General features: G+C 38.1%; 1 protein-coding gene across 31 annotated transcripts in view; it reads right to left on the reverse strand.

Annotated features, from left to right (window-relative positions):
• The window catches only part of MICAL3 (microtubule associated monooxygenase, calponin and LIM domain containing 3), a 209342-nt gene that overhangs the window by 43726 nt on the left and 141122 nt on the right, over positions 1-24494 (reverse strand). For 18 of the 31 annotated variants that reach the window (XM_087935087.1, XM_087935108.1, XM_087935086.1 and 15 more), the window contains 4 exons: positions 8301-8496; positions 5023-5294; positions 2387-2476; positions 17-154 (listed from right to left, as the gene is read on the reverse strand). In XM_087935087.1, coding sequence (XP_087791213.1) covers positions 17-154; positions 2387-2476; positions 5023-5294; positions 8301-8496 — 696 coding nt within the window. The remainder of the gene's footprint in view (positions 1-16; positions 155-2386; positions 2477-5022; positions 5295-8300; positions 8497-24494) is intronic. The other 13 variants (XM_087935116.1, XM_087935114.1, XM_087935115.1 and 10 more) reach the window with 2 other exon arrangements.

The raw sequence follows: 24494 nt of genomic DNA on the forward strand, positions 1-24494 counted from the left end.
AGTGGGACATGGTTACCTCTTGAGGTGGAGGACTTAGAAGTGAGGCCCACTTTTTCCTCCTCCTCCTTCTGACGGATGTGTGTCCAATGCACATCAGCCAAGATTTCCAGGGGATCAATTGGATTTACTATCTGCTGCAGCCTCAGGTTTCCAGCTAGCAGACAAAACACCAGTGGTGGATCATGTAGAAGGCACAGGTAAAGGAAAACAGAGAGGAAAGGGAGTACAGGAGTACAGGAAAGACAGGGAAAGAAAAAAAAGTTATTTGAAGTAGATTGAAAGAGAAAATAGATAAAGATCAGCACTGGGCATGCAGATGTTTCCTTCCACATTGCAGTTTATATATTCAATTCACTGCAAAATACAATAATCCTTCAGTGATGCAGCTAATACTTGAAGATTCACCAGGGTTAAGACTATTAAAAAAGCATCTAATTCCAACATGTATATTTTGTCACTCTTCTTTAACTGCTAATAAAGCTATCACGTTCACCAGTATGGTTTAGAACAGACTGTTTTCTTCTTCTCTTTTACTGAGCAGCATTTAAAACAATAACTGCCCAATATATGCAACTTAAATCATAGAATAGTCAAGAAGAAACTAAAAATAGAGGCAGAACGTTAAATAAATTTGGTACTTTTTCTTTAATTCATACCCAATCATACTTTGCTTCCAAGAAGAATGATGTAACTATAAAACCATCCTGTGGAATTTTGAAGAACATCATGCACTCAAGTTCTCTTGTTGAATTATGGCAACTCATGCCACCAACTGTCCTTTTCCATCATAAATCCTTGGGTAAGTATTGTTAGTGTTAGAACACACGGCTGGGGAGTTAACAAGATGAGTTTAATTTGCAAGATTAAAAAATGTCTGGGAATTCATACATAGAACCATAGCAAGGCTCTCAAAGAGCAGGCCTCATTAATGATCGGAACTAAAGTGTGTTATTCTGATAGTATCCAACAAAACTCACTATTTCCAATTTTTTTTAAGCCCTTAAGGATGATTTGTCTCCTCTGAAGCTCTTGACTTACTGGTAAACTTTAACAAAGTTGAATTCCTGAAAATCTAGTATAAAGAAAAGGGGTTTGCTGATTGAATGCTGGTCATCTGATCACTGATGAATTCTGATGTTCCAGCTGGCACTTTTTAAAAATCATTTTCTCTGAAAAAGAGACCTTGAAAGCAAGAATAAAATGTGGATCTGGCTTATTCTATAACAGAAAGAAACCTTGTTCAAATGTCCCAATAAACAAAATGTAGAGTAGTCTGTTATTGTTATCCACAATTGCTGGCAAGATTTGTGTGAGAGTAAAACAGCACACACTCCTATTCTACTTGTTCTTCAGAAAGATATAATTCTTCAAAATTCTACTTATTACAATATATAGCCATAGTGACTGCTATTGTACCCTGTTCTCTATTTATATATAATCATTTTTGCAGCTGAATTTCAGACACTAGAAGTAAACAGCTTTGATCAAATTATAATAAATGTTAAAACATGTAAAAGTATTATATATTAAGCCAAATATATAGTTGGAACTTCCAACTTTTCAAACCAAGTCTTCAAAAACTGGGAAAAAATACTTTTTTCTGGTTAATAAAAAGAGAGGATAGTTTGGATTCTTTCTGACAAAGTTATCATGTAACAAAAATGTCAAGCTATGACATAAATGAATAAAAAATCTGGCACAGTGAAAAACACAAGATCGCAATGCTGCTTGTCTTTGAATGCTGCTTAGAGTTTGACTCATTTCCAGATAAGCAGCACAAAAAAGACAGTATATGAGTGTGCTGCAACAGACACATATTTGGCCATGGAATCTAGAAATGCCTGAGCTTTAACCTAGTGTTACTCTATTTATCTTATGAAAGAGGCAGAAAAAAAGCAAATGTTATATTTGCTCCTAATAATATAATGGTTAAAATGTTCAATAAGAATTAAAGAGAGCCAGTCCCCATTTGACTATGGTGATCAGGGATTGAATTGAGTAATCTCTATGTCTTATTTCACAGTTATTGTGATGAAAAACGAAGGTAAACCATATGGTAAATTACCATGTTAATGTCTTAAAGCAGTTTTTCTATCCTTAGCTATTTTAAAATACGGAGACTTCCACTCCCAGAATTCCCAAACTAGCATGGGTGGCTGTGGAATTAGCTGTGGAATTCTGGGAGTTGAAGTTCACATAATGTAAAATTGCTAAGCTGAGAAACACTGATCTTGAGGAAAAAACGGATATAGGTATGCTTTTATTTAGAATGTAATTTTGTTGAATACAGCAGTTTCTAAATATGCTGTACAACATGAGACCTGCTCTTTGTAATAAAGGAGCTTCCCCTTTTTCCTCAAGGGATGCGGTGACTGTGCAAGGGTACCTTTAAAAGTACCCATGTCCTCTTCATTTGATAGTCGTTGAAGCCAGAGGCCTTGCTGAAGTTCTCGCTCCCAAGGGTAATACTCTCCCTCTACAGCAGGGGGAGGAAGACACCAACAAATAGCATTGTCAGAGGGAAAGAAAGGACAGAGAAGGAGAAGGAACACAGGTGAAAGCTGAGAAAACCCACAGAGGCCTTAAGTTGCTTCACCTTTCTAAGTAGTCTTACACATGTTCAATTGCGCGTAAGAATCCGAGCATGCTGAATATGTACACATACATGTGTCATAGATACACATCAATCCCACAATGCATAGAAGCTACAAAATTGGAAAATGTGTATATATTCCAAAAATTGTGTGTGGATTTACAAGCAATTTTCCTGCACCTAGGCCAGTGGTGGCTAACCTTTTTGGGCTCCTGTGCCAAAAATTGTGCTCGTGCTTGCAACGCTCGTGCTCGCGTGCCAGCACCCAGAAGGCAATGTGTGTCCCTCTCCCCACGCCTCCTACACATGTGCGTGTAATCCTACCCCCCCATCCCGCCCGCCGCTCCCTTACCTGCACTGTGCCTCACAGCTGATTTTCCGCAGGTTTAAGGCCTTTTTCAGCCTTCCAAAGGCTTGAGGAAGGCTTCTTCAGGCTTCTACAAATTTTGTAGGCCAAAATCTAACCCGGTTTTGTCACTTCCACTAATCCTAACCCTAGATTTCAGCCTACAAAGCTTGTAAGAAGCCTGAAGAAGCCTTCCTCAAAGCCTCTGAGAGGCCGAAAAAGACCTCAAACCGGCCAAAAATCAGCTGTGAGGCGCGCACATGAGCAGTGAGTTAATTTTGCCTACAGCTCGCGTGCTGGCACAAATAGCTCTGCATGCCATAGGTTCGCCATCACAGACCTAGGCCAAGGGTCTTCAAACTTGGCAAGTTTAAGACTTGTGGACTTCAACTCCCAGAATTCCTGAGCTAACATGACTGGAGGAAGAATTCTGGGAGTTGAAGTCCACAAGTCTTAAACTTGCCAAGTCTGAAGATCCTTGGCCTAGGCTCTTATTGGCTAAAATTCCCTTCTTGTGTTTCATTATTAAAGGAGTTGATCCACGCAGAACTCAAGAGAGTGATCCAATGCTCTGAGAGACCACACTTATTTTAAAATAGGAACTAATTGTTTAAAAAAGATCAGTTCCAAAAGTAACAAAGTTGGTAGTTTTGTCAGTTATGATTCAATTTTGTCTTTCTCCATTTTTTCATGTAAAAATCAGAGATCCTGGGCGCCTACTCACCTTCCAACCTACACATTCTACATGTTTATGATTTTCTACTAGCTGCTAGAATAAATAGTGACTTACAGGTTTTTGACAATAATTGACTCATAGCTTTTAGAGGGTTTTTTTAGACAGTTGTGAATCTAGCCCATTGTGTTCATTGAATGTATACCAATTGCAGGGTCACAATCCCATCCTCATCCCCATGAATGAGAAATGGCTGTTTGTCATATACAGATTCCCTCATTTAATATTCCACCTCATTTCTCTGCTAGACATTGTTAATGTTTAGTTTTTTAAAATAAACAAAAGGAAAAGTTCCTGAAGCTGGAGAAAGGATAACATTAGTATCCTTCCTCACAGTCTTTACTACTTGCAGGTTATTCCTTGACTGAAGACCACAATTGGGGCGAGAATTCCATTATTAAGCAAAGTTGTTAAGTGAATTGTCCTTGATTTTACAACCTTCTTTGCCACATTTGTGAAATAGCAATAGCACTTAGACTTATATACCGCTTCACAATGCTTTACTGTCCTCTCTAAGTGGTTTGCAGAATCAGCCTATTTCCTCAACAATCTGGCTCCTCATTTTTTCCACCTCGGAAGGATGGAAGGCTGAGTCAACCTTGAGCCTGGTGATCTGCCAAATTGCAGGCAGACAGCTGTCAGCAGAGGTAGCCTGCGGTACAGCACTCTAACCATTGCACCACCACGGATCTCTGCAGTTGTTATATGAATCACGTGGTCATTAAATGAATCTAGTTTCACCAACTGACTGCTTTTCAGAAGCTGGCTCGCAAATAATGACCACATGATCCCCGGATGCTTGCAGCTGTTTCCAAACTGTTTATAGCTTCTAGTAACAACTTTGCAAATTTCAGATAGAGGTTTTTCTCAGCCTTCCCCACAAGTGAAAGAAGTGGAGTACTGAATTTCGTAGATAATGAATACGCTTTACAACAATGATATAACTGTTTCCTAAAATGTCTGCTGTGGAGGTTGGTTTCCTGGCTCCTAATACTGTGGTTCTGTCTTCATCTTGAGTGCAAACGAATTCATTCGTAGCTTTTTCTTTTGGCAAACCCAAATAGTACAACCGAGTGTTGTGTTTAAGATATTAACATTAAATAAAGGCAATGAAAGAGGGATAAGACAAAATACAATGAGAAAAACAGCCATCAATTTGGATTCTATTAGTTCCTCAAAGGATTTCTTTCTAACTTCCTAGAATTTTTTTATGTATCAAACTCAATCAGATTTACTGCTATGTATTAATATGTAAGTTTTCCAGAGAAAAAGAGGAATACATACACACACACATATGTATTCATCAGCACACAAATTTATACCTAGACGGGGAAAAAAACTATTACTAACCTTCGCTAGAGATTTCTTCCTCCTCTTCCTCCTCCTCTTCTTCTTCTTCTGGCTCCTCCTCCTCTTCTTCCACCTCCTCCTGTTCTTCATTATCATGGTTTTTCTCAATTTCCAGCTCCTCCTCACTCTTCCCTTTCAGCATGGCATGTATTCGCACAGCCTCTTTCCACGGCACGCCACCAAGATCGGAGGTCGGTTGCTTAGGCTGCTCTGCTGCCTCCTCCTCCTCCTCCTCCTCCTCTTCCTCCTCCTCTATCTCCGATTCTGAACTACTGTTGAGAAAACAAGCAAGAGGCATCTTGAAAGGCTTTCAGCTAATGTTTTTCAATCAATACAGCCAAAGGAAACTATCATCTATCAGTTCAGAATCAGGAGTGGGATTCTACTGGTTTGCCCCGGTTCGGCCGAACTGGTAGCTCCAAAGATCATCTGGGAGCGAACCGGTTTGGTCCAGCAATCTGCTGTAGGGTCCACCTTTATTTCCTGCTTTTGAAATGCAGCAGATTGCCACGTGCCAGCTGTTGCAGACACAGGGAGAATGCAGGATTGCAGGAGACGTCAGTAGGAAGGCCTCTGCACGTGTGCAAAGCACGTGATTGGCATGCACGCAAAGCGCACCCCCAAGCCACCCCCACCGAACTGATGGTAACACATTTTGAATCCCACCACTGTTCAGAATACCTAACCATTTAGCCCGATATCGTACAGGCCAGGGGTGTCAAACTTGCAGCCTGCAACCCAGATGGGTCGCACGCTGGCCATGTCCATCCCCGGTTTAGTGAAGGGGAAAAAAAGTCACGATACATCACACGACGACATGACGACGCAAGTTTGACACGCCTGGTATAGATAGTCCTTGACTTGCAACTATTCAAAGTTACAATGGCACTGAAAAAAATGACTCATGGTCTTCATATTTATGACCATCACAGCAACCCCACAATCACATGATCATCATTTGGGGCGCAGGGCAACTGGCATGCATTTACAACAGTTGTAATGTTCTGAGGTCATATGATCACCATTTGCAACCTTCCCAAACAGCTTCCGACAACGAAGTCCAATGTGGGGGGAAGGAGTTGGATTTGCTTAACTATCACTTGATTCCGTTATCAATTGTAGAAAACATAAGATTGGGCATAACTTACTTAACTATGTTGCTTAGCAATGGAAATTCTGATTCCAGTTGTGGTCATAAATTAGGATTACCTGTACATCTAGCCAGCAATAGCTTTTTGCCATATCAGATACAAATCTCATATATTTATGTATTACATTCATTCATTTCAATTAAAGATTTCTGGGATAAAAGAGGAGATCACACAAATATGCACTTAGTGCTAAGTTGTGGTTTTTCCATGATTTTGAATTTTCAAAAGACGAGCCGCTGTATCTGAGATCATATAATCTATTATATAGTCTATTGAAATTTTCTATTCAAATTTCCCCCCGCTTCTTTTAATGGGGTAGGAGACACTGGGAATGAATGAGTTTCTATCTTCATCAACAACCTGAAATATAAGTTCTTGGATATTCTATGGCATAAAGGCAAAACTGAATCTAGAACTTTATTTAGAGAAGCTGATTTGCTAAGAATAGGGGTATAACAACCATACCCCTATCTGAAGAGCATGTACTTCAATATCCTTCAACAGCAGCCAGCATGCCCAATGGGCAGAGACTATGAGAGCAAATGTCAAACCATCAGAAGGAATATTACTTATTCCTGACTTTAAGTCCTTCAGATGTTTTATGATAGTTTCATTCACTACCATCACAGAAAAAAGTTGTCCCTACCATTTTTTTTACCTATGGAAATTTTTGTAATCTGTTGTATGAGTGGAGAGAGCTTGAGAATTGCATTTTCAAGTTTTCTCTCTCCATAGTTAATAGTCTAAGTCACTTAAATGTCTGTATCTCATTTATTCAACCCATGCTTTATTAATATATTTTAAATAATGGCCCTTATGGGGGGGGGAACAATCACCAAACTTAGAGAATCATTCATTCTATCCTCTACTTCTATCTTCCTCAAATAGTATGTGTGCAAATAGATTCTTTTTTTAAAAAAAAGCAAGGTTGCTAAGTAAAATTATGGGCAAACTTAACAAATGTAAATCATCTGGGAATTTTATCTAGAGTATGAAAGAAATATGCAGTTTTTTTCAACTTCAAAGAATGTATTTTCCTCCCTCCCAATCCCTGCAATACAAAAACATTATTTTATTTTAGTATATTACTTCGTCAGATAAGAAACCGTCATGAAAGAATGTTAGCTTTATTTTCTTCGAAAGACAAAAGAATTTGCTGTTACTTGAAAATGGAGTATATAGAGTATACAGCAAGTACTCTAGCTGGAACCTATGGAGTCCTTCAATTGTTTCTCTACATTTTTAATACTTGCCTGTAGAGGTTTTCAAGAAATGATTGGACAGTCATTTGTCCAGGATCGGTATAAGGACTCCTTCCTTAGGCAGGGGCTTCAATTAGAAGACCTCCAAGGTTCCTTCTAGCCTTATGATTCTATGATTTAAGATGGTTGAGTGAATCTCCAGGCGATAGAGTTCTGATGAAACCATGTACTAGAAACAAGGGTGCCAATGCAATGTTTGAATAGTTTTGGTACTTCTTTTAGAGCAGGGGTGTCCAGGGAGTATAGCTGGCTGGGGAATTCTGGAAGTTGAAGTCTACAAGTCTTAAAGGTGCCAAACTTGGATGCCCCTATTTTAAAGTAAAGTGTTAATATCTGAAGGCATTTTTGTGTTTGCAGAAGAAGGCTTACAAACCTTTTCTGAAAAACAAAAAGGTTGGAAAATTGCAAGCTTTATAATTTGGCTGTTGCCATTTTTGAATTTAGAGGCTGAACCCAGGATGTAGCATCTTGGTTGACCTCTTATTTGGACAGTGTTTAGGTTCATTTCATTTAAGTGCCCCCAAATCTTAAATCCGAAGAAGCACGCAAATCATTTTTGGTCTTACTAAGTTTTATAGGATAAAGAGTAAAAAAAATAGCAGTAAATGCTATTTAGGGCAAAATGTGTTCAGTGCTAAAAATAGTTGAGATCACCAACTAGAAGACAAAAGCTTTATAAGATTTGGAGGGAAACCAGAGTATAATAGTGACCTTATAATAGATCTCAAAACCCGTCTTTCTTTTCAGTCTGTGGTGTCACAATATATTAATAGACATTTTGCTAGTTAATTTGAAGAAGTATATTTCAACATAGTCTGTAAAAACCTAACTACAGAAGTTTTAAAAGATGCCCAAATCAAATAACCTGCTGGGTACATCCTCTTCCGTTCCTTTGTCTAGCACGCTGCTGAGGTTGTGCTCTGCCAATGTCTCCTCTGGCACTTCTTCCAAGTCTTCTTCCCGTTGTACCGAGAGCCGATAGTTCTCCAATTCAATCCGTTCTGGTGTACCACGCAGTCTCTTAGCAAGACTGGGTTCCTCTACGCCATTTATGTTGGAAGCTGGAGAAGAATTAAGAAACAAACAACCAAAAGATATTATGAGCCCTGATCCCAATCATGCAGGCAAATCTGGAACAATTGCCTTTGTAACAGTCCCACCAGGATGCTAAACTGTTGACTTCCAACCAGGATCTGACTACAGGAGACTCATAGTAGTCTTTCAAAGCAAAGTTGCAAAGGGGGGGGATATGTTTTGGAGAAAACAACAATTTACTTTTTCTTACAATGTAAAAAAACACAAAAAAGTTGTCTTTTTCTCCTTTTGGGCCAAATGGCATGCTGTGTTACTCCTTCAGTACTCTCTTTTCAACCTGGTGTCCTTCAGATATCTTAGACTCCTCTCATTACTAGCTGGGGACTTTAAGAACAAAGTTGAAACATATCTGGTGTAGTTTAAGTAGAACACTCTGATCCATGAATTGCTACACCTGAGGAAGTTTTGGTGCTGGGGTGGCACACGCTAGCCATTCTGAAGGAGGAACAGCAGCAGCAGTGGCTCAGGATGGCCTCTTGGGAGTGGAGCAATGCCAGAAGACTGTATTAGTTGTAGTGCTATCAGATCCAGGCTGCAAATATCATGAGAGCATATTGGAAGTTCTAACCATCACACACACCTCCTGCAGTCACAGGACTGAACTTTGGGTACTTGGCAACTGGGCCACATTTACAGCCATTTGCAGTGTCCCACAGTCATGTGATCTCCAGCTGCTCAGTGTCTCCTACATGAAACAAACTACCAGACAGAATAAGGCAGGATGGTTGACTATTCAGTCAAGTGACCGAACGAAACAATTTCAGTTCCAGATAAGCAACTGGAAGAATAGCACACTTATATGGGGACATCAATTAAGTGGTTCTGAAAACGAACAAAGGACAGCCCTGTAGGGAAAAAAAGCATCCATCATACAGTTAACATCAAGCCAATGCTGTTTCACAGAGGTGGACAATTCCTTCATTCCTGTGGATGAAGCTTCAGAAGCTGCAGTGGAACTGGTGAAAAGACCCTGAGCATCCTCTGGAAAAGCTAAAGCTATTAACGCAAAAAGTGAGCTAGTTCAACTCAATGATCAAGTACAAAAAGTATCATGCTTAGACAGAGAGGTCATTGCATGGATTAAAATGACAAGGAAGAACATTTACACATTATTCCTAGCTGAAAATCAGTGCCAAAATATATCAGACACAAAGACAGTGTAAAATGGGGTTGTTGTTTTTAACTAGGATTATGGGAAAAAAAACATCAGGCCACTAAAACCTGTGACATCTGAGAAGTAGAGAAAATTTAAAGAAACAATGCCCTTATCACAGACAATAATCTGACACTGTTTACTTGTATGGCAGGCAGAGACACAGTGAGAAGATATAAGACGCAGAAGATCCTTGGCACAAAATTTTTTGGATGATAACTGAGCAAGAATAATGGAAAGTCTCCAAGAAGGGGCCCATTTAGTAAGTGGTTGGAAATAAGCTATGAAAGCTAAAACAAAATTGTTTAAACTACAAATAAATGAAAATTGATGAAATACTAGTAGTATTTATATAGTAGAATGAAACACTGAATTGCTGCACAAATAAATCCTAAAAGCTTAATAGGGTCTCCATTTAACACTTAACAGGAAACCAAAAGGCATCTCTGCTGGCAAAGAACAAGGACTAATCTGTTTCTATCAAGTAGAAAGGCAATATCTATTCCATTTTGCATTAGCACAAAGTAGAAAGTTTCCTTCAGGTTTTAAAGATACTTTAAAGCAGTTTCACAACCTTTCCAACTTTGTGGTCTGTTTTTTTGGGGGGGGGAAGAGGGGATGATTCTGTGCGAGTGAACGGCACATGCAGGCATAGCTCCATCTGTGCGAGAGGCCAGCACATACACACACACCGCAGCTTGAGCAAATGGAATGGGTATGCTTGTCCGCTGCTCATGCAAATAGGGATGTGCATGAGTGCACTTGCCCGCCGCTTCCACGACCAGGATCCGAACGGCTCATGGGCCAGTAGTGGGCCGTGGCCTGGGGGTTGGGAATCCCTGCTGTAAAGAATGCAAGATTTGGAGAACATCCACTAGATCAGGGGTGTCAAACTTGATTTCATTGAAGGCTGCATCAGGGTTGTGTTTGACCTCGAGGGGGATGGTCGGGAGGACGTGCCAGCTTGACGTCACTCGTGCCAGGGTGCCTGTAGTAGCCCGAGTGCTTTGCTGGCGAAAATAGGCTCCCGAACTCTGTTCTCGGCTATGATGGCCTCCTGCAACCCTCTGCCAGGGAAAACAGCTTGGGAGGGCCACACGAAACCCTCCCAAACTCCGTTTTCCCTGGGAGAGGCACCGTAGGCCAGTCCTTTACTGTTTCTAGGGCAGCCCCATGGACCAGATCTAAACACCCTGAGGGCCAGATACAGCCTGAGGACCTTGAGTTTGACACCCCTAATCTAGCCAATTAGGCAAGGACTCGTGACCTGTAGTAGGACTTTAGCATTTTCAACCTTTCTTAAAATCAGCAGGAATTCCATCTCAGGCTTATATGGAAGGACCTGAAAGAGAAATTGGCTAAAGAGCTTCAAAGCTGATCTTGAAGGGCTGTGGCTGGAAGCTACTGAAGAACTGTGAGCTACAAATGATAGTGCACTTTTTTTTAAGAAAGAGGAAAGAGATATATGCTCAAGTCACAACATGCAAAGAATGCTCCTCATAGGGTCACCAAAATGGCCGAGACAGAGAGGAACTGAAACAGTTTTGTCAGATTACTCTTCCATAGAGAGTTGAAGGAAGAGAGCTGTCACCTTTTAGAACAGGGGTCTTCAAAGTTGACAGCTTTAAGACTTGTGGACTTCAACTCCCAGAATTCCTCCTCCAGTCATGTTAGCTGAGGAATTCTGGGAGTTGAAGTCCACAAGTCTTAAACTTGCCAAGTTTGAAGACTCTTGTTTTAGATCGGGGTAGTCAACCTTTTTATACCTACCGCCCACTTTTGTATCTCTGTTAGTAGTAAAATTTTCTAACTGCCCACCGGTTCCACAGTAATGGTGAGTTAAAAAGTAGGGGACAAATCCCTACCGCCCACCATGAAAGCTGGAACGCCCATTAGTGGGCAGTAGGGACCAGGTTGACTACCACTGTTTTAGATCAGTCATAAAAAGTTTCACAATGAACATCTGCATGAATGCAAACCCATTAGTGTGATACAGAGAGAAAATAAAATAAAAAATAATAAGGGGTTCTCAGATAGCAGCCTTTGCTCCAACTGCTACTGAATAGTGTTAGATACTGGGTGGAATGGGAAGGGAAGGTACTAGATTACTGTTTTTACTAGATAATTACTGTGTCCAGAATTAGAACAGCATTTTGCTCAGTCTTTTTAATTCTCAGCTGTTAATATACCCAGACATACTACAAATCAAACCAGACCAAAAACAACCAGACATCCAACATATAGAATATCCTTTCTCTTTGTATTTGTACCATGTGTCTATTTATCTATTGATCATAAACTTAAAATATGCAATTTATCAGGCAATTGGTTCCTGATAATCTGTATCATTAATAATCCTTTGTCTTGTGACAAATACAAGCTATTAGATATTAAATCTTACTAATATTCCAATTCAGCATGAAGTGCCACTGTCTAATGCAGTGTTTTATATTTTAAATTATAACCACACATTCCAGCTATATTATCTTCCTTTTATCATTATCTCTAATCAGTGTCAAATGTAATTGCTTGAATCTGGGCCACTGACAAATAAAATGATCAGGCACTTGGATCTGAAGTACATTGGAACTTCTACCTGCTATTAGCCAGAATAATTAAAAGATGTCATGAACACGTTGTAATTTTGAGCACTTTTCAGCAAAATAAGTGTGTATGTATATAACTAAAGTTGAATAGGTAAGTATAGTTGGCAGAGGCATCCATAAAACATTTCTAAATTCCGTACATATCAACAAAACCTTAGAGCCCAAGCCCAACTAAGGGAAAAAATGGCCAACAGCAACTAAAGTACAGTTAGTGTGCGTGTGGAACAACAGGAATATTTTGCATAGATTGTTGTTATCTTGCTCCCTCTGCACATCAGGCAAGAATTTGTAGTCTATTGCTTTAAATTCTGCATTTGCTTGATAAGCCTGGTGGAAGACTGGAAAGAGTGACGACAAGTTTCCAAGGAAGTTCAATGCTGGTATATTACTCACTTTCAAAATTGCCCAATTGCCTAATTAATTCTCAGGTCTTCAATGTACCCACAGAACTCTCGTATTCTGCTTTCCAATTTTATCACAGCATGCGTTTTGTGAGTAAGTAAGCCTCCTAACTATAGTAGCCAATGTAAAAGTAATGAATAGATGTTACTTGGTTTAGCATTAGCAGCTACTATATATACTATGTACAACATCAGGGAATCTTGGAACTGTATTGAATTACAAACTGAATATAAGATAACACGGTGAAGCAAAAAAAAAAGGACATGCCATTTTAGACTGTATCAACAGAAGGAAGTTTTTAAATCACAGGAAGTCATGAATCCATTTCATTTTGGTCTTGATGGGACCCCATCTTGAGTTCCTCTGTTTAGTACAGTGTACAGATCTACCTAAGGAATCAATGAATCAAGAAATGAATTGATGGGTTAAGAAAAGAACAATAGAATTAGAAACTAAGACCTATGAGAAGATTGAAGGAATTAGCACTGCTAGTCTTGGGAAGAAGAAAAATGAGAGAGGTATTATAACCTTTTCAAAATACTATACCTATAAGAAGGTAACGCCTATTTTCTATCATAGCAAAAATTTACAGGAAGATGGATTCCAGTTAAATGTTATAAGAAACTTCCTGATGTAAGAGTAGTTCAACTATTGTAATGACATGTGGGACTGACCTTGGGAGACAGGGAAAGAGCTACAGTCAGAAAAAAGGTCAAATAAGAGAGAGCTTGGGTCAGAAGGAGTGTGGGCCTGAGGGACCCTCTCTAGTTTCTTGGGCTGTATAGGTGATGGAGAAGGAATCAGATTTGCAATTTTTTGTTAACTTAACTTGACAATAAAATACTAATAGTTCATATAGGCGTATTTTCTGTTTGGATTAGCTCACAAGCTTGACAATAGTGGAACTGATTGGTGTATCTCCTTCATTGAAAGTATTTAAAGAGAGGTTAAACATCTATCTGTTTTGGAAGTTTTAATTTAAATTCCTCAAATGAACTGGGAGATCATCCCAATGTTGTGAGCCCAGGAATTCTAGACTAAGACCCTAAACCTGGGCAGATAAAATTCCATACTCAAATGTGTATTGTCAGGGGTATTGCCACTGGATATCATCCTGTTCATTTCATAATAATTTTCAAATATGGAAATGAAATGAAAACATGAAGATACAGATGAGTTCTTCATCCATTATCAGCCTCTGGAAGGTATGAAATAATACTGAGGATGCAAAATGGCTTCCTAGAGACTCTCGAAGTGAAGAGGCTATTCTGGCATATAACAGAGATCTTGTGTCACATTGAAGATTCACAAATAATTAACTTTGGGGAAAGAGGAAGAAGGGGAAGTCTAGACTAGGTTGATTTGGAAAACGGTGGGGATTTCAGTGTTATTTGGCATATATATATGCTTGTAGAGCAATAAGGATGTTTTCCCTTTAATTTATGCGAGAGACTGATTCATTCACCTTAGAAGAACACTTTGAATTCAACACCAATAATCCATATGGGATTGTACTAGGAATAGAGTAGGATAGCTGAGATGTTTATCATATTCAACTACTCTCCAATTGGAACATATCCTGGGAAGGCGGGCGGACTGGAAAGGCACTCATGGCCAAAAAAAGGGCCATGCCAAGATGCAATCAGTAATGGAAGGGAAGGTTGTGTTGGCAATTCTTAGAAAGGTACCAGCTGCTGAAGAGTGACTCGGTTCTTTAGTCATAGGGATTTTGTCTTAGAGCAGCCTATCAAACTGGTGGCCTTCAGGCTGGATGCGTCACACGCAGGCCATGCCCACCCCAGTTCTGCAAAGGCAAAAGATGTCATGATACGTCACATGATGTGATTTGAGTTTGACACCCGTGTACTAGAGTATGAGTAGAAAGTAACTTTCTTTAGTTCAACTGCTGGCTGGCTTGGGAATTCTGGGAGTTGGAAGTCCTCAGGGCTTAAAGTTGCCAAGGTTAGACATGTCTGATGTAATCACTAATGAAATATTCCTGGAAACTTCCTTAACTTCAAATAACTCCATGGTTATTTTTGATTAAATATTTAAAATAGTTTGCCATTACCTCTTTCTATTTTAACCTCCCAGTTTAGCCTACGGCCTCAGTATTTCTAGGTGTCCTGCCTACCAAAGTTGGATAAGTACAAATATTGTAATGTATGCATTTTTTTTCTGAATGTTTCCTAATAAAGGACTTGCCTTGTTGATGTTAATGCAGCAGAGCAATAGAGCTATAATCATTTTATACAGAAATTCATTTCATTTTCTGATTTCTTTTAATACAAAACTATAAACATTCAAGGTCAATTTTTCTTGTAACTTAACAGAAAAAAAATACTTGGGGTGACTTATTTTTTCTCCCCCACAGTAAAATGCCAATAGTATTGGAGGCATTCTAGCTTGTTCAAGTGTCTTTCAGTTTCTTCTAGAGTTTTTGGCAATGTTAGGGTAGTTAAGCCACATTATGCCTTAAGGGAGTCCTGGAACCTGTCATATTCAAGAAACACATTTATAGTTGTTATGTCATGTGTTATATTCAGGTATGTTTTGTTTTGAACCAAGTTATTGGATTTGGTGTTAGTGGTAAGTCTGTATATGTGAAGTGTCTGTGTCTGTGTGTGTGCTTGTGAGTCTTTGACTCCTTTCAACTGCCTGAAGAGCCCTGGCAATCTTTTCAGAAGTGGTTTGACATTGCTTTCTTCTTCCTAGGGCTGAGAGGAGAGGAACTAGCTCCAAGTCACCCAGCTGGCTTCATGCCTAAGATAGGACTAAGTCGCCTGATTTGCAAACCCAGAGGTCTGCATACTTAGCAACTTTAAGACTTGTGGGCTTCAACTTCCGGAAGCATAGCTAGCTGGCTGAAGAATTCTGGAAGTTGAAGTCTACAAGTCTTAAAGTTGCCAAGTTTGGGGTCCCCTGTGCTAACCTGATGCTTTTAACCAATACATTAAATTGGCTCTCTTGTATGTTGATACACTGGATTTTAGTAAACCAATACTTTGGTTTTCTTTTTGCTGTAACACTGAATCAACCTTGCTGTTTATTATTTAAGGGCCTATTTAAAAATGTTGGTGATTTCCTTTAAAGCATAAATAATCAAGACAGCATATGAACCAAATTTTGTCTGCCATCTGAGATGGGGCTACAGGTAGTTTGTAAAGCAGATACTTTATATAGATATATATTTCAGATGTTTGGACCACAACTCGTGCATGCTGGCTGGGGAATTCTGGGAGTTGAAGTCCTTTCATCTTAAATATTCAGAGCTTGAGAAATATTGGTCTCTGCCATCTAGAAAGAACCTAAATTATGCCACAGAGGACTTTGATGTAATATATCTTTTCTACCCCAAGGCGCAGAAAAACTGGTTTAGGTTGTTCTTTCGTAGTCCTTGCAATACGGCTCTCACAACTTGATTTTTCAAAACACTCAGAGAGAAAAGAATACAGAAGAAGTTTTAAAAATTCTATTTATTTGATATGAATGAGACTGCAAAACTTGTGGTGGTCAAGTAAAAAAAAACAGAAGATCTCAGAAGTCTAAAATTGCTGAAGTGTTATGAAAGCAGTATTATTATGAAATGAGCTTCACACTGCATCCATTCAGGTACAATTGAACTAGGAGGCACCATATCTCAGAAGAGGTAGAAGGAAAGAGATACTAAATATACTTTTTTAATTTTAAATCAATTAAACGTTATCTTATCTTAGCATCTCCCATTAAGTTGTAGCCATTTTCTATAGCAATCTGTAGAAAAAAAATCTGAGTTTTTTTCTATTGAAGATTATCTTCAGAAGGTTAACAGAAGAAATGAAAAGCACAAGTATGTGTGTTGTGGGGAAGCCACTCAGTGCTTACAGCCATATACTTGGCTTTTAAGTTCTGCTAAAGACTTGTATTTAGCTCTGTTGATGACTTTGTCTACCAACCAGACGTAACTGGCCCTCTTCATGGAGCTACCCTTGAAAAGCATCCGGAAGCTTCAGCTGGTACAAAATGCAGCCATACAAGCTAACTTGGGCACCCAAAGAAGAGTGCATTGGGTGTCGGCCAGGTTCTAGGTCCAATTGAAGGTGCTGGTTATGATCTTTAAAGCCCTAGTGACATGGGACCAAACTACCTATTGAACCATCTGTGTCCCATCACATCAGCGCATATACAGAATTCTGCAGTGGGCCCCAGGAAGAGAGCATTGTCTGCTGTTGCCCTGTCCTTTGGAATATTCTTCCCCCCAAAGGTGAGGTAGACCCCCAAACTTCAGCCTTTTGAAAGACCTAGCGTTGTCATCTATCTTGGAACTCCCAGAGAAAGTCACAGCCGTGCCCCAAAGCTCTTGTAACTACTACTCTTCAGCACCCTAAACAAGGGTTGTTATAAATTGATTTATAGCAGTCTATTCCTTCCTTCCCCAGATTAGATTTCTTGAAGAACTTGCCTGATTGGTTTTTCAGAGAGACTTATATTGCTTTTTCTCTTGACGTGGAATTTATAATCTTCAGGATTAAACAGCCCACTCATTCCTCACGTGGAAAAAGAATACGACAGATGAACAAGCTTAGAACCCTGTCTGTAGGTTTGGTTTACAAGAAAGGGATCTGAACTCTTTTAATAAAACTGAACCACGAATGGAGTACAAATCATGCCAGGAATTGTTATCTTCAAAGTAGAATTACTGATACAGAATGTTCCTCAAACTGTTAAGTGTAGCGGAGAAAGAAAAGTTCCTGGTGCATTTTGTAGCATTTGCTACCACAGTGCCATTTATCCTAACAGTGATTTTTATATGCAGTGCTGTAATTTACCTTCACTTCATGCGTATTATGGCTCAGCCCTACTGGAAACCAAAGAGGACTTAGAAGATTTCTCATATGCATTTATTGCTCTCACTTTAAACAATGAGAAACATTTCTCAGAAGAGCACTGTGATTGTCTGGAACTCAGAGGCAAAACTAGGTGTTTAGGAGCTGTGACATTTTCTTACTGCATCATGAGTGACCCAAAATATTTATATAACAACGTCTTCCAGAGTTCAGACAGTTTATTCCTCATTCTTGACATAATTCTGCCCCATTTTCTTAGTGGCAGAAAGTGCTGCCACTATGAGGAAAATATCATCAGTATTCTACAACAAAGTGGGAAACATCTTTAGTGATTTAGCATCATGGGCAAAATACTGGAGGTTAATTTGTACTTTATTTTATTTTATTCAGTAGTCAACCAACAGAATCTGTGGGTATTTAACTTACGTACAGTATTCTTAATATAAAAACACCACCTCAACCCACTTGGGGTAAATGGCATGGGTTTCACCATTTTTGTTCTCCATTGCTTGATTTCTTGATTATTTGGTTTACTGGAGGGTCTTTAGAGCTCTTTGACCTTGGTTGCTTTCTTGCAAACGTTTTATCACCCAAACTAGGTAACAGTAGTACAGAACAAGCAGTACTAGAACAACGAAGCTCAGAGAGCACCAAGGATCCCTCATTTCAATCCTGAGCTACAAATATTATCCTTTATTGGTATTTTGTTTATTGTTTTACAATTTAGCTTACCTACTATGAACCAGAGATAAAAGACGGGCAGAGTTATTTATTTAATCATTCATTCCATTTATGTAAGTGCCCAGCTTGTAACTGTGACTGAGCAATGAGCACAGAATTAAAAACCAATGAAAAGGAAAAAAATAATAAGCAGAAGTAAGATGAAAGACATGAAGTCACAGTTCATGCACAGCTGTCTGCTCTATACACAGATGTATATGCTGCGTTATCCTATTGTTTCAGGGTTCTATGCATACTTTGGAATGGGGTGGGGAATGATGGCCCTTTTATGACTTGTAGTCTACAACTCCCAGAATTCCTGAGCCAGCCACAAGTCATAAAGGGGCCATCGTTCCCCACCTCTGCATAAAATCACAAATTGGAAATGCAAGCATTGGAATTGTGCCAAGCAAACCTCAATTCTCTCAAACTTCTTAAAGAAGAATAATTTATTTTAGTGCTAGGGTGATCCTAATTTCATTGTTGTGGGTCAGCTGCAGAACCTCCTAAAAGGTTTTCATTTCCAACCACTCCAAGCTGAAGTCACGCAAGATGAACAATAGAATAGAAAATAAACACTCAAATTCCAAACTCTTTGATATCAACACTTAGATAAAATCTTATTAGGATCAAATAAAAAGAATATTTCTAAATTTTATAAATATTTATTGGAGGTAGAATTAGAGCAAGAGATAGTGAAAGGGAACATGATAATGTGGAGTAGGAATATTGGAAGAAGCATTACATTAACAGAATGGGAAAAGATCTGGAATAGAATCATTAAGATTACGAAATCTGCGGCGTACAAAGAAAATATGTATAAAATGTTATATAGATGGCACTTACCCCTTCGAGGTTAGCGAAAATGAACCCAAACTCTAGTCCAAAATGTTGGAAATGTAAAAACAGAGGGAACCTACTTTCATATGTGGTGGACCTGTAAAGAAGCCCAGAAATACTGGCAAAAATTAGAAAATGGCTGGAGGAGATAACCAAAGATCAAATTGAATACAAACCAGAGTTCTTCCTACTAGGGATCTCTGATAAACATTTTCCTAAAAGACGAAATACATAATAATTCATATTCTAACTGCGGCCAGATTAGCATTTGCCCAGTGCTGGAAATCATCCCGTTTACCTACAGATCAATTGGTCATTCAGAAAATATGTGACTGCGCAGAAATGGACAATTTAACCATAGCTCTTAAAAATAAAGAGTCTTCAGCATTTGATAATAATTGGAATGCATGGTATAATTGGTTATATCAGAGATAAACTGTTTAATGAGCATAAATAAGCATAAATATCCATAAATAGCGATAAGATGTGTATATTTAAAGTAAGGTAGGAGAATTGGATCTTGTAGACTGTCAAAAAGAATATTTGTCTGGTTTTAACGTATTTTCTTTTTCTTCCGTCTCTTTGTTTTTTTGTTTTTGTTTTTCTCTCTTTTATACTTCTTCTTCTTCTTTTTCGGTCCATAAGACCAGCGTTTTTTTTTTTCCTCTCTTTCTCTTCTTTCTTTCTTCTTTTTCTCTCTCTGTTTCTTATGTAATGTTGTTATGTTATTTTTTTAATTGTAAATTCAATAAAATTTATATGAAAAAAAAAAAAAAAAATAAACACTCAGAAAACTGAATATTGCTTGGAATTTATTTCCTTTTTTTTAAATGCACAAAAACACAATTTGGTTTCACAGTAGGAATAAATCCAAAGTTACAGAATGTAAACATGCGCATGCACTGTCATCCCCCACAATAAGTGCAAAAAATCCCCGAAACAAACGCTAAAAGTAAGGTGCAACATCTCCAGCTGTAAATATCAAGCTTTTTGGAGTACATTCCCCTTTCCTCCCTGTGCCCCAGTCTAAATCTCAAGTAGGCTGACAGTCGGTCAAGTTTGCATTTCAAAAACCAAGTGGTTTAAATAAAAGCACCTTGGAACCAAAAAGAAATAAACTACTGTTCTTTTTCAAGATTCAAAATATTTTAACATCAATGCACAAGCAGTATTGCATATTGTTTATGAAAATGCCCAGAATAACCCATGTCTTTCAAGAAATGCATTTACATACAAATAAAGCAAGTCATTGTAAGGTTGAAAAAGAGATGAAAGGGAACGAGAGAGAAAGACTCATTTGCCCAGCAAAAAAATGTTCTCTACCGTATTTTATGCTGGAGTTCCAGTGTCCTATGGCTTTCTGCTTTGTAGCACTTCTAAATGTTTCCTTCATTGTAAAAATGCAGAAGATTCCATTTTTATCCCTGTTCTTTTACTATAGTTTCTTTGGGATTCCATATCCTGACCTTTCATCATTATCTCACCTGTATGAGAGGTGATTTTGTTCTGCTTTAAAAACTTAGTAAGAACATGATGTGATAGGAACCCAGAACATGACAATTCCAAGTCAAGTTCTGAAAGATTTTTTTTTTTCAAAAGAGAGGGACCCTACACAGCTATAGTTCCACAATATACAGTGTAATAATTATCCCTCCTGAACAGCAAGGCTGTTTATCAATGTTAGCCTAATGGCAGTTTCATACAATGCAGCAGCTATATCTAAGCCAGTTTTTCTTTACCTCTGCAATTTTAAGATGGGTGGACTTCAATTCCCAAACTCCCTTTGGCTATTATGCAATGGGTAGGGGAATTCTGGAAGCTGAAGTCCACCCATCTTAAGAGTTGCAAAGATTAAGAAACATTGGTCTAACTCTAAACGATATAGAAATAAATCCATAATGTTATTCCAGAGAGAAACTTTAATGTATATAAGCAATATATTTCATAGAATGACTTCTATCACATGAACATACTTTTGTATGACAGCATCATGTACATTAAAGATATGTAGCCTATGTAAAATAGGCAGTGTTCTAGAGTACTATTTATACAATGGCAGTTTTCTCCACACTGAGTACTCTCTAAATATGAAGACTTCCAAGTTGCCCAGACAACATGTCTATTGCTAAAAAATTCTGGGCATTGAGGTTTACACATCTGGAGGAAGAATAGTTTAGGGAAGGCTAACTTAGGATCTCATTGAGAACAGATGCAGATAAGATGCAAACTAGCAGACTCTGAACAGCTGTTTTCATATACCAAATAGCTAAAATCTCTTGGGTGTGATTGGCCTGTTTCCAACTTTGATATGTCACTTAATCTAACATGATAGTTTGAGTGCCACTATTTTATCCAGTTGCCAAGGAAAATAATAAAAAACACCTTGTCTCAGTCTTGTATGTTCGGAGTCCACAATATAAATTTTGATGACTTATAAGGTTTCCAAAGTAATTTGCTATATAAGGGAAACATTTTAGGAAGGATTAATTTAGCAGTTTGACATACTGTACAGCAGCAGTGGAGATAGTAAAAATATATTGTTTCATGACAGAGTTGAAATTCTCTTATACTGTAGTGCCTTGGCCAGGTACAATAAGAAAAAATATATAGATATTCTAAAGGGTTTCTCACCTATACAAAAGTGCTCTGGATATTCCAAATATTTACTAATTTAATGGTCAATTGGGTGAAATATGTGCTACATTAATGTAAAACTGGTGTCACTAATACAAACATTGAAGCTGGACAAATAATGTTTCAAGTTGAGTTTTTGGGCATGTTAATTTCAGGTCAGCAATGCAGGTCCTAGAGAGGTCTATTTGTACTGTATGACAAAACAGTGTTGTATGTAGCTTTATCTTGTACTTAAAGTTGGCAATTGATTTAAGTTAGAAACATAGTCAATTAATCCTTGGTGAAAAGCTTAAATTAACCAAACCTAAGTTTAGTATATTGAATTACCTGCACACAAAAATCATGTACAGTAGTTTAAAAAAATACTTTTAAATCAAAACCTCTTGCCTTTAAGAAAGAGATATAATTTGTAAATACCATTTACTATATATGTGCATATAGTGCATGGAGCATGTGTCATTAATTCCTTATTATAGCTATCTTGCTATAAAAATACTATTATCAAGTTTTAGCAGTGAGCTAAATTAATGATCATAATACCTAAAGGATTTGCTTGGTATATGGAAATATTAAATGTATCAGATCTGAACACCCTAATTTTACAAAAAACCCACCCTGCTTGGACTTGCCTTTATCCTTAGATGCTATCTTAATAATTCTGGGCTCCTCAATTGGGACTTGAATTATTAATTTTCACTAGTCTTAGACTGTGAATCTAGTAATTTATTAAACTTGTATACCACTTGATCATCAACAATATTTAACTGCCTCTCATCAGAAACCTTATTCAATTCTATGTGTATACACTGGATTAATCAATTTGTTTGTAGAAACTTAAGTTTGGTTTGTTTAAACCATGTGAGTTTAGGAACCATCTGTGACTTTGGTGAATTATCTAGAATTTCGTTCTACAACAGACAGATAAAACTAGACTCCTTTCACCCACTCTAGCATTCTATCCCTTTTCTATTCTTCAGCAAATCCCTAACAACCATTAGGAATCCAATCAATGTTCACTGAAGAATATCAAAAAGCAGACCCCCCCCCCATATGCAGTCTGTATGCCATTTGATAAAATCTCCACTTAGAACACTGCCTTCATTATTTGATTAAATATATATCCAGACCATAATCTATGAATGTAAAAATTAATTTTCTAGTAACTCAAGTATCTTGGTCAGTGCTGGGTAGACTTCTTCTCTAGTGCCCTCCAGACTACTGAATTGTATCTCCCATCATCACCAGCCAGAATAACTAATAACTGAAGTACTTGGAAACCAAAGAGAGGTAGTTTAATTAATCTCATGGCACCAGTCTGGGAAAGATCATAATTTCTTGAACAATATCTTAATTTCTTAATCCAAAAGGAACCAACTACTTAACTTCCATCTCACTAGTAAGCATATTTGTTTCAAAATATAATGTAAATGTTCTTGTGGTTTTTTTTAAATCATCGGAGATATGATTGCGCAGGTAACAATTCAGGTTTTTCATCAAAAGAAAATTGTCGTTTATTAGATCTATGAGACTGTCCCATGCCCCTAAAATATGCTTCCCTCAATCTGATGTTTTCCAGATGTGCTGGTTCATCACTGGCCATATTGACTTGCAGTTTTACCACAGGGATCTCCAAACTTGGCAACTTTAAGGGTTGTGGATTTCAGTTGCTGGCTGGGGAATTCTGGGAATTGAAGTCCACAAATCTTAAAGTTGCCAAATTTTGAGACTTGTTCTGGAAGATACAGCTAGAAGACATCAGGGTGGGAAAACTGAACTAGACTCATGGGACAATCAACATATTTTAGAACATTTTACAAACAATGAATAACATTTGTGTATTTAAAAATACAAATTTAAAAAATTAACACTCACTGTAAAACAATCCAAAAAAAAAAAAAAAAAACAAGACAGGCAACTGTTACAGGAGATAACCACTGAAAAGCAAGGACTCTCATAGCTTTAATTGGCAGCAGCAACTGTATCATATAGGCAAAAGTAAAGCAGTTATTTGGCACAAGAGTCTCAGGGGAAAAAAGTACAAAGAAAAGTTTAATACAAGGACTGCAATAAGTATGTCGGAGTTCAAGTATAGAAAGCACCAGTTGTGACTTTCATCACTCTTGGATCAGCAGAGAGGACTGCAACCTTTTGACAGTCAATTTCCAAAAAATGTCTCCAGATAGCAGGAACATCAAAAGCAATTCACGGAAAACAATTTCAGGGGCCTTTGTAAATCAGAAGCAGCCATGAAGAGGAAATGTGGCCTGCTTTAATAGCTGTACTAAATGTGTTTTTTTAAGTTCGGTGAATGATGTCTTTGATCTAGAATTATATTCTAATGACAATCACACATTCCATAAAGTGGAAGGGACACATGTGCCAGGAAAACTAATAACAACTTACAGGAAGTACCTATTTTATCTATTAAACCACAAGCCTGGCTACAGTAAGATTCTCTTCTCTGCTACCCAAGTTAGCTAATAGACAAGGGAGAGTAGAGATTTAAAATTTCATAGTAATCAAGCAAACATTGAATGCTAACTTTCTTGAAACATGCAACAGCAAAAAAAAGCAGCACACCACTCTCATGCCCTTGCCCACTCTGAACCAAGAGCCTCGAATGGACAACTGACCACAAACATAGATTGATACAGAGTTTGTCCAGCATTTCTAATATATTAGTAATCCCCCTGCCACTTTTTCTTGACCAATCAGGAATAATTTGCACACTTCAAAATGCCAATTTGCTTTAATTTCAGTTTCTCTCATTGGCAGTTAAAAAG

This window comes from Pseudonaja textilis, chromosome 5, assembly GCF_049901715.1.
Source record: "Pseudonaja textilis isolate UNSWEBS1 chromosome 5, rPseTex1.2, whole genome shotgun sequence".
In the NCBI taxonomy this organism is placed as follows: Eukaryota; Metazoa; Chordata; class Lepidosauria; order Squamata; family Elapidae; genus Pseudonaja; species Pseudonaja textilis.